This window comes from Chenopodium quinoa, unplaced genomic scaffold (genome assembly GCF_001683475.1).
Source record: "Chenopodium quinoa cultivar QQ74 unplaced genomic scaffold, ASM168347v1, whole genome shotgun sequence".
Taxonomy (NCBI): Eukaryota; Viridiplantae; Streptophyta; class Magnoliopsida; order Caryophyllales; family Amaranthaceae; genus Chenopodium; species Chenopodium quinoa.
The window spans coordinates 3,213,454-3,224,117 of NW_018744092.1; the positions used below are offsets into that span (position 1 = coordinate 3,213,454).

Below are 10,664 nucleotides of genomic sequence, written 5' to 3' on the forward strand. Positions count from 1 at the left end.
ATTAGCGACTTTAAATTATTTTAGAACTAAGGCTTTGTTATTACGAGAAAGCTCCTGTACGTTCTGGATTGAATGTGAACTTTGGTACGAGTAGAATGACTTGTTAATAATCATGAAAATTACTGACAATGATGATATTCACAATCATAGCTCCGCACAACTAAGGGATTTTGGGTTTGGCCCACTTTAATCACCAACGAGTTGCATCATTCATCATGCCACATGCCCAAACATTTTATTTACTTTACAGCAATTCTTTTTCTTTAATTTCCTGTATAATACAAAGAATAATGGTAGCAACTTTGGCAAGTTTAGGTTTCTTGTAATAATCTGATGTTTGGTTTGTTATAAACATGAACTTAGTTTTGTTGTAAAATTGTTTTGTTTATGGACGATGTTCAAGATCGATGTCATCGTATTATGTATTTTATGGGCTGATAAAGTTTGTATCTTTATAAAAGAATGATTAGATCTCTTGAAATAGAATTACTCCTACTCCCTCCATCCCATAATACATAAGATGTTGGATTTTTTTTCAATATTCATACATTAGGTTTGACCATAATTTTTTACTAACATAATAAAAATATATTTTATCATTAAATATGTTGTTAGATAGGTTTTAATATAAAGTTTCATAATATAATTTTTAAAATAATTTTCATTAATATTTAATTATATAAAGATAAAGTCAAACTAGTGCATTTGCAAATGTGCAATGTTTGACTGTGTCATGTATTATGGGACAGAGGGAGTAATTCATAAGAGTACTAATAATACCATATTACCCTTAAAAACTTATCATCTTCAAATTACTTCCTAATGTACAAAGATAACCAAAAAGTTACATAAATCACCTCATGAATGGTAAAAGTTACCCTAATACTTCCTCCATTTTTTATTAAATGCATCACTTTTGATATTATGGACTCTTAGGTAATTTTTGGGGTAGAGAAAGATAGAGATAAAATAAAGAAGGTCCATGTGATATGAGAGATAGAGAGAATTTATTGACTCAAAGGGAAAGTGATGCATCTAAATTGAAACTTTCATATGTAGAAAGTGATGCTTCTAATAAAAAAGGGAGGAAGTATAAAGTGTTACAAAAAACGGAGGAAGTATAAAGTGTTACACAATAATATTAATATTAAAGAAAATGCTTTAAAACCCTAATATAAAATACGTTAAAAGAAAGTGCTTTAAAAGTTAAATACAGTAGTAATTTTGCAAGGCATGGTGTAGGTGGTATATATTTGTACCGAAAATTGTATTCCATGGTATAACATTTTGTCATTTTCTCCATCCCATATAATATCACTTTATACCGTACACAACATTAATCTTATATTGATCAACTTTAATAAGAAATCGTATTTAATCACCTAAATTAAAATAAGTTGGTTCCCGCATGGTTTTTACTCGAACACAATACACATTTTTAAAAGGGAACGAAAATTTCTACATTGTAATATTAATCAAATATGCCTCCGGAAATAACCAAGCAATTGTGCAAGAAAATGGCAATGATGGGGTAGAGTGCAAGGTTGGAGACCCCCCAGTAGTACACAACAATTATAAGTTTTGAGAGGGCTGATTTGGAAATCCCACCTTACTTATTTTTCTAGATCTCTTCTTCCATCAAAACACTCATCATATACAAAGTATACATACCATTATACTACTACTTGTATATTGAAAATTAATTAGATAAATAAATAATAATAATAATAATAATAAAAAAAAACAAAAAAAAAAACCATACATTAATTTTAGCACCAACCAAATCTTATTTTAACATAAAAATCCCAGCTCATGAGCAACTTTTGTAAGCTTTTACCTGCCAATTACACTTCCCTTTTAAATACTCTCACATTTTAGATCTTCTTTACCAATTGTCACTCTCTCACCTCTTCTCTGTACTCTCCTTTTTCAGGTCAGTCTTCTACATTTTTTTAATTTTCATTTTATTCATGATTTCTGTGTTAATCTTGCTTCTGATCTATTCACATTTCATGAGAATAATTTATTAGTTTGTGGGTGTTTCTGATTTACTGTTATATTAGCTGATCTAGATCTATTTGCATTATAGTGCTGATGTACATGCAATATTGTACTGATAACTGTGTTGTTTTACTTGAAAAATTGATGAATTTGACCAATGTAGGAGGTTTTAATTTATGTTAAGCAAAGAATTTGAGCTTAATTAAAGTGGGTTTTGCTGATTTATGTTCAGTTTACTAAGATTTTGACTGATTTGATACATTTTTAGTTGCTTAGCTCTGTTTTAATCATTGCATGTAGCTTCAATGTGACTAGTTTTTCGGTTCTTTCTGAATCTGACAATTTTGTGAGTAGTTGCTGATTTACTTTTCTAAGTTGACCAACCAAGATCTGTAATTATTGTTAATTTAGTTGCACATTTTGTTTCTGGGGTTTGTTGAAATGTCAATTTCTGTAAGATTTACTCAAATAAAGTGTAAATCTTTGATGGGTTTTGGTCAATTTGCAGGAATTTGGTGAATTTTTGGCAAATCTGTGACTTTTGAGTATTTCTTAAAATAGCAAAAATGGAGAAAACCATGGTACTCTTATTTGCTACTACTTTGTTGATGTTGAGTTCTCCTTTGGCCAATGCTGAAAAGAAGGGCAAACCTGTTGCAAGTCCGACTCCAACCCCATCTCCGGCCCCGGCACCAGCTCCAGACTATGCAAACCTGACTGAATTACTGAGTGTTGCTGGCCCTTTCCATACATTCTTAAACTACCTAGAATCCACCAAAGTGCTTGAAACCTTGCAAAACCAAGCCAACAACACTGATGAAGGCCTTACCCTCTTTGTACCCAAGGACAGTGCCTTCTCAGCCCTTAAGAAACCTTCTCTGTCCAACCTCACTCATGACCAGCTTAAGCAGTTGTGCCTCTTCCATGCCCTGCCACACTACTACTCTCTCGCCGAGTTCAAGAACCTCAGTACCATAGGGCCTGTCAACACCTTCGCTGGTGGTGATTACACCTTGAACTTCACCGATGTCTCGGGCACAATCCATCTGACTTCAGGATGGAGTGTCACCAAGGTTAGCAGCAGTGTATATTCTACTGAACCTGTTGCCATTTACCAGGTTGACAAGGTGCTCCTTCCTGAGGCCATCTTCGGAACCGACATTCCTCCTATGCCAGCCCCAGCACCGGCTCCAGAAATTGCTCCTGCTGCTGCTGATTCTCCTGCAGATGTGACCAAAGACGGAGACTCACCAGCTGCCTCAAAACCCTTAGATTCTTCAGCCTCCTGTCGAGTCATGGCTAGCTTGGTTCTTGCATTAGCAGGACTTGCCCTGTTCTTGTAAGAAGGGATTTTGTTGGTCATTTAACTTATATGAAGTGGGTATTTTCCCAATAGTAGTACCTTTGATTGTTTCATCATTCTTTTATTCCACCCTTTTTCGACGAGATTATATTGAAAAACATTGTATGTGAATGTGAGATTGGTTTCCAAAACCTTTTGTCAATGTCCAATTTTAGTTCTTCTTCAGATTTGTTGGTTCTGTTTTTTTTTCCTTCTTGACATAAAAAAATGTCTATCATGTTATACACTTTGATTCCTGATTAAATGTACAAATGTGCAATAGTATATATGTTGCCCATGTGTTCTTTTATAGAACTTGGCATTTTTTATGTTTTCTTAATCTTGACTGCATTTAATTATATTTTGGATCTTGATGATGAAGGAAAGACCAAAGCTGTAATATGAATTATTGGTGGGCCACATTAGGTGTTCTTTTGTTTTCATCAAGTTGCTCACTTTGATGGGAAAAGAATTTTATGCTAATACAGACGGACAAATATACTTGGGAGTCCTATAGAAGTGATCTGAAAAACTATAAATGAGCAAAGGTATAAAGGTCTGCTTGTCATGGTAATTGTGTGACTATGTTCACCTCATAATTGATAAGCTTCTTTTTATTATTATATCTTCAAGGACACAAATCAGGGTTCGGGTTTCCATAGCGAGCACAGCTGCACAAGCAAGACTGCATAGAGTGGCGACTGAGACTGGTGATGTTAGTTTATAAATAGGACATTATGGGCTTAATTCATAAGCTTTGAGGAATATTGTTACATTTTGTTCAAAGTTTTTAGAAGTTAAATGTGGGAATATAAACCAACCCTGCCCCTTAAAGTAGGTAAAATTATGAAAAAAAAAATGCTGGTTACTAAAACTTCACTTCTCAAAAGTCTGCAATTTAGAAACTCTCACTGTAATTACTTTTTGAGTTTGATCACTTACAACGGCCTACAATCAATTAAGATCTTGCTGGTTAACTAAACTATATAGTGGATGATGCCACCACCAAAGCTCAAATTAAGGTGTGTTGCAACTAGATTTTCATTCACCGTAAGCTGTAAATCATCTTCGGAACAACATGGTCAGTACGAAGTATGATTCTAGATAGAAAACGATTGAGTGAAATGCTCCTGCTATTCGATTTCAACTAGGGTTAGAAGAGGATGATTTATTGACAATACACCAAAGTCGATATAAACTGACCAAACAAAAAATATTTGAGCACAAATTATTGCGAGAAAACAATAAGAACTGCGAAATGCTGATTAAAATGCAGTGATCAGTACTAAAAATGCAAAAATTTCCCATATTAAGCACAAAAGGTAGATTACATAGGCTTCTATCAGCAAATGTCCTAACAGAAAAAACAGCAATTTCATGTTCAGCTACATCATAATAGGAATATCCTTGCTAAGGTGTTATCAAGACAGAAAGAGCTTCTTCTGCAACACATTCAAACTTTAAAAGTTTGACTGACAACTAGACCTGCTAATAGCAGCAGAAGTACTGAAGTGATTCGATCACTATCTAATTGAAACATGTGGGATGTGTTGAATGTTGGACCAATCCTCCCCATTCGGATTTTGACATCTTTCATACAGGTGAGGACAGCCTCGAACATCTAGCTGCCTCAGAGAAGTAAGTTTCTGTAACCAAGCAGGTAGGGAGTGCAACTCTTCACACTCCCAAATTCTAAGGATACGGAGGTTAGTTAAGTACTGCATTCCTGTTGGTAGATTCACCAGCTTTGGGAGTTCCCTCAATTCCAAGGAACGGAGGCATTGATGAAGGGATCTCCATGGTATTCCATCTTCCTCTTCTGATTCAGGGCTGGTGAAGAGATTGGGTATATATTCTAAAACCAGTGTTTCCAAGGCGGTGAGATGCTTCAACCCTCCAGAAAGACTTCTTAGTTCAGGACAAAGGCATATTATCAGGATTTGCAGAGAAGACGAGCAGCTATGAAAAACCTCCTCAACTTGTGACAAACTCTCCAGCTCCTTGTCCCAGTATATACAAATACGATTAAGACACTGGAAAACTTCTGTTGGGAGCGATTTGTACCATTCTATGTTATCTGTATTCAGGGATTGTAGTTTAGGAAGACTCAAAATTTTAGCATCTGACAGTGATGATGATTGACAAGAGGATGAAGTGACCTCCCATTTCTCATCCCAACTCTTTCTTATCACACTTATTTGCAGTGTTCTATTAAAAATGTACAGTTCCAGATCTTCAATCATTGGACACAACAGAACTGAGGTCATTCCCGGGCATTCTCGTACATGCAATAATTTCAACTGCGGAAAACAGGGAAATGATGATAGAGATGTTTGCTTTCGGATGCCACCAACGCGCAGATAATCTCCTACCACCTCTTCTTTATGCCATGCTTTCAAGTTTGGCAGCTTGCATAACCGAAGCTCTTCAAGACAATGAAAGAAAAGGAGATTTTGTTCACTTAACCCTGGCTCAAAAGAATCCATGTACTCCAAATTTGGCAGGTAGAAAATAGAGAGGAATTTCAGATGATACAGGCTTGCAAGAATAGGAAGGTATTTCAAGTTATGACAATATGATAGTTCTAACCTAACAAGATTTGGGAGGAAGGTTGCCAAGCTATAATCCCTTGCCCAACCTGGCATTCTTACACAGTGATACCCAAATAACACCAATCGCTTGAGATTCGAATGTGGCTGCAGGTCTTCTAGCATGGCTTCTTCATAAACAATGCTTGCATCACTCTCTACACGTTCAATACAAAACCGAATATAATTGAGACGATCCTTGCTCCTTAGATACGATACTTCCATATCGTCTTGCCTAACATATTTCAGATTCTTGGAAAGTTGGATATGCATTTCAAGTTGTCCTTTGAGGTTTTTAAGAGCTTTTAGGCCTTCTAGTTGATCAGAGCATTGCTTTAGACTTGAACTTGCTGTCACAGGAAACTTAGTCAGTGTGTGAAGACAAGTCAGCTTACCCAAGTCTGAAGGTATGGAAGTAATCCTATAACATTCCGCTACATCCAATACCCTGAGCTTAACCAACTTGCTCAAATCTTTTGGCAACGCTTTTAATCTGATGCAGGATCTTAATACTAATGTCTGCAAATTATGGAGGTTTGTAATTGATTCAGGAAGCACTTCCAGAATTACATTGTCCGAGAGGTCTAGACATCTCAAATGTAGTAATTTATCAATTGAATTCGGTAGACTTTGAATGCCCGAATCCTTCAAGACCAATGATCTTAGGCAAGTCATATTTTCCAGTAATTGATCTGTAGATAACTGGTCCACCCTGCCAACCTGAAGATAGGTACGAATTTGACTCTTGCTGAAAAAATTAACTGTACATTTGCTTCTCATAACGGATAGATGGTGAGCTTTTCCATCCATGTTGCAGGTGAAAGGATTCGCTACACTTATCTCCTCTCCTGCAGATTCTTCAGCAATATCATGCATGAGAGCATTTATCTTACACGAGACAACCTCACCATATTCATCAATTTGTATATCTTGAAAAAAACATCTCTGTAACAACATTGAAAAATATTCTTCACCAGCGTCTTCTATGCTTTGACATTCATCTAATGGGACAACAAAGCCTTGTGCCATCCAAAGGCTAACCAACCACTCCTTTTCTATCTCAAAATCTTTAGGAAACAATGCACAATAACTGAAGCAACTCTTCAACGAAGATCCAAGGTGACAATAACTAAACTTCAATAGCGGCATGATGTCTTTGCTGTTTCTGATGTCTGCTAGTCCAAACTCCTGAATTGAAATCCACTTACTCTTGCCTTGACCATATAGAAGACTTCCTACCACCCTTATAGCAAGAGGTACGCCAGCACATCCTTCAATGATTTTTCGCCCAATCTTGACTAAGTCATCTGGGGGAATTTCTTGTTCAAATGCCATTTTTTCAAACAAACCCCAGGAGTTCTCTTCTGATAAGCCTTGCAACTCATATACAGGACCATTTCCTATAATTTTTGTTGTCTCTCTGGAACGTGTTGTTACCACAATCCAACATCCTCTTCTACCTTCCATAAAGAATTCTGCCAACTTAAGCCATTGATCAAGATTCTCAGTCCATACATCATCTAAAATTAGCAAGAATTTCCTTCCTGCCACTTGCTCCATAAGTTGGTCTTGCGTCTGATCTGCTGGGCCATCATGCTTCTGCTGTGAACAAGATCTTAAAATCTTTTTAAAAATTTCCTTCATGTCGAACTGTTTCTGATCTTGGTCAGAGACACAAGTCCACAACCTCAGAGAAAATGCACTTACAACCCTTTCATGGTTATACACCAGTCGGGCAAGAGCAGTTTTGCCCAATCCTCCAGGTCCCACAATACTAAGGAATTTAACACCCTGGTGAGCATCATCTGAATCAAGCAACATACCTAAAATTTTGAAGACATCATCCTCTCTCCCAATAATATAATCTGCACCGACATTCGAACGAGTTTTCTCTCTTCTCCTCCTGATGGGTAAGAACTCAAGACTAAAGCCAAACTTATTATCATTACGAGCAACAGTGTCTAACTTCTCTCTGATCTTCTGAACTCCTTGAGACATTTTGTAAGCAACACCAAACAGGCTGAAACGAGAGAAAAAGAGACACACCTCTTCAGAAACTTTGCCATCTTCTATGAGCTGCTTCTGCTCAGAAAGAGTAACAAACTCATCAAGCAAATCATGAGCATCATAAATCACATCCTTGAGCTCCTGAATCAATAGCTGTGCTTCATGGGGGACCTCTAGCAGGGCACCTGCATTGTGGATCATAGCCTTGACAGCAGAGACCGTGTCACAGAGGTGATCGAGTTCTGACTTGTAACCTAAGATGGAGCAGACATCTTTGAGTTGAGAACATTGCAGTGCTTCAAGGAGAGTTTGGACAACAGACAATGTTCCAAAATTCATTTTTCTTTCAGAGTTCAGCAGGTGTGGTGGACTGATGGGAGGTAAAAGATTATGATAATGCCAAAGGGTTAGACTAGTTAATACTTAATAAGTGAGTGATCAGCAAACTCTACTCCCAAAAAAAGAAGAAAAAAATCAGAGTAATAAAGTTGCTTCACATGTTATAGATCCAGAATACTATTAAGATATTTGTAATCAAACAGCAAATCCTGAAGTTTCAGCATTAGTCAAGCTTATTAAAATAGAGTACACTTATATAAATTTTCCTGGTTGATGAACATGGTTTGTATATTTTAAGCATCACCCAGAGCATAACTAAGTACTTTTAAAGGAAACAAGGGGGCTTATCACCTAATCGGAAAATTAAATAAGATTGTGCAAACAACATGACACCACAATATACAATGCCTAATCAGTGGCTGGCACAAGCAACTATTCCATCAATAATTGATCCAACAAGATTTGTCTACAACAAAAACATGATTCGGTTAAATCAGTTTCAGTAAATCAGTTTCATGTATAGAAAGAGATTGTTTTGTCAGAAATCACATTTTATATATGTATTTCAGAAACTGTCTTTCAACTTTTTTTTGATAAAAATGCACCATTGAGATCTTTGATCACGTATATTGTACATTTTCGTACCCCAAACAAAAAATAAAAAAATATACTCAGTAGTATAACAACTTTGAGCATTGCAAGAATAAAATTATCAATTTGACTGCCTAAAGGAGGTGATTTGCATGAAATTATTACATAAGGTGGTTTATTTCTCCATAATAGGACTCATCTATTCAAAAATAGATCGTAAGCTACAACAGTCACGATTTTCACAATGCAGTAGTTGCAAGCCATATTCTTTTGTCATTCATTTAAGATATCCAAACAGTCAAACACCAGGTAATGGATATTTGGAAAGACTAAGAAATACTTGAGATGAAGTTACCCTACACATTTTTCTTAGGATCTATCAATTTTGTGATTAGGTAGCATAACTAAGTTCCTACTACAAAGCATAGAGAAAGGACACTAAAGTGAAAAATATCCTCTTTCCGTTAATCTTTGTCAAAAGTCGTACTAGTCTACTATTCTGGGATGACAGGAATCATAAGGAGCTCAAGTTATAGTTCGATACTGTCATCATACATGATATCACAAATATTATAGTCGGTCTTTAAATCAAATCAACACCTTAGATCATAATGAACACTAGATCAGCTCAAGTGCCAATCAAATGAAGTGAGCTAGGTGCCTCGTGTCTGATAAATCCACATCAGACATGTAAACAGATTATCCAGGACAAAACTTCACTGATTTTAAGAGGAAAGATTAACATGATGAAAAAAATGAACATGCATTACCATGATTAATTGCTGAAAACTTGCCATTACAAGGATTGCTGGGAAGACGAGCGTCTCTCATATTACTTACTCAAGACAAACCTTGGCGAATTGGGTTGATAGAGACGTATGCAAATCTTGGACCATGGGAATAGTTTACTGATTTGGTCTGAAGACAATCTGTATATGCTGAATACTCAAGAATCAAGATGGTGAAGAAGCAGAAGGTCAATTCAAGGTAATATTTTATAGCAACACATTGGAGCATGTGAAAAGCAAGGAAAGAGTGTTTCTTCAAGAGTACTACAAATTTTATTAAAATTATGGAGAACATTGTAAAAAACTTGCAAAACTCAAGTTTCATTTCCAGAAACTTCTGAAATCCTGAACTGCTATGAATCTATGATGATCGTCTAATAGAATGTAACCTTGTGCCTTCCAAAGCCTTGTCAACATATCTTCTCAAATCATCCTCTCTTCCAAATATATCCATGCATACACATAGGATGTATACGATAAAAGATTAGTCACCTCAAATCACATAATAGTCGATCAAATAAAATCAATTTAACTGTTCATTTAGCAGCAAGTAAGAAACATCACAAGTCATAAAGGTACCTAACACTCTAATACTCGACCGTGTCCATTCTACACCCGAGTGTAATTTTACGTGAGTCTCCAACACTCATATTAAAGACAGTATTAAATGAGAAAATACAAGTATCAAATGTTGATTGTTTTATTTTTTTCCTTAAATAATAATAATGTATCAGGATGAGTACAATGTGAACCAGTTTTCCCAGTTGAAAATTGTTCACATCCTTGCTAAAATGTTCTTAATTTAACCAAAACAAGAAATGCAGAATCCAAATCCAAGCAGATAAAACCATGAAACTATATTACTTTGTGTCAAGTATTCCCTTTTGAATATTCATGAAATTACACTCTTTCACTTGGGGGAGCAATGAATTTAATTCCTGTTAAAAAGAAAGAGAGTAAAAGGGTGAATAGTAATGAGAGAGAAAAGGGTACCAAAACCAGAATACG

General features: G+C 35.9%; 2 protein-coding genes across 2 annotated transcripts; one reads left to right on the plus strand and one right to left on the minus strand.

Annotated features, from left to right (window-relative positions):
* The first annotated feature begins 1,736 nt into the window (after window positions 1-1,736).
* Window positions 1,737-3,630, plus strand: LOC110691869 (fasciclin-like arabinogalactan protein 7). The gene is made up of 2 exons (XM_021868839.1): window positions 1,737-1,933; window positions 2,510-3,630. The coding sequence occupies exon 2, from the start codon at window positions 2,568-2,570 to the stop codon at window positions 3,342-3,344; it is 777 nt and encodes a 258-aa protein (XP_021724531.1). The 5' UTR covers window positions 1,737-1,933; window positions 2,510-2,567; the 3' UTR covers window positions 3,345-3,630.
* Window positions 3,631-4,820: 1,190 nt separating this feature from the next.
* On the minus strand, window positions 4,821-8,277 carry LOC110692030 (disease resistance protein RGA2-like). The gene has a single exon (XM_021869023.1). The coding sequence runs from the start codon at window positions 8,275-8,277 to the stop codon at window positions 4,867-4,869; it is 3,411 nt and encodes a 1,136-aa protein (XP_021724715.1). The 3' UTR covers window positions 4,821-4,866.
* Window positions 8,278-10,664: the final 2,387 nt, after the last annotated feature.

What these genes read in the sequence shown, in the direction of transcription:
- LOC110691869 (XM_021868839.1), top strand. Translation starts at nt 2,568, where the DNA reads ATGGAGAAAACCATGGTACTCTTATTTGCTACTACTTTGTTGATGTTG.
- LOC110692030 (XM_021869023.1), bottom strand. Translation starts at nt 8,277, where the DNA reads ATGAATTTTGGAACATTGTCTGTTGTCCAAACTCTCCTTGAAGCACTG.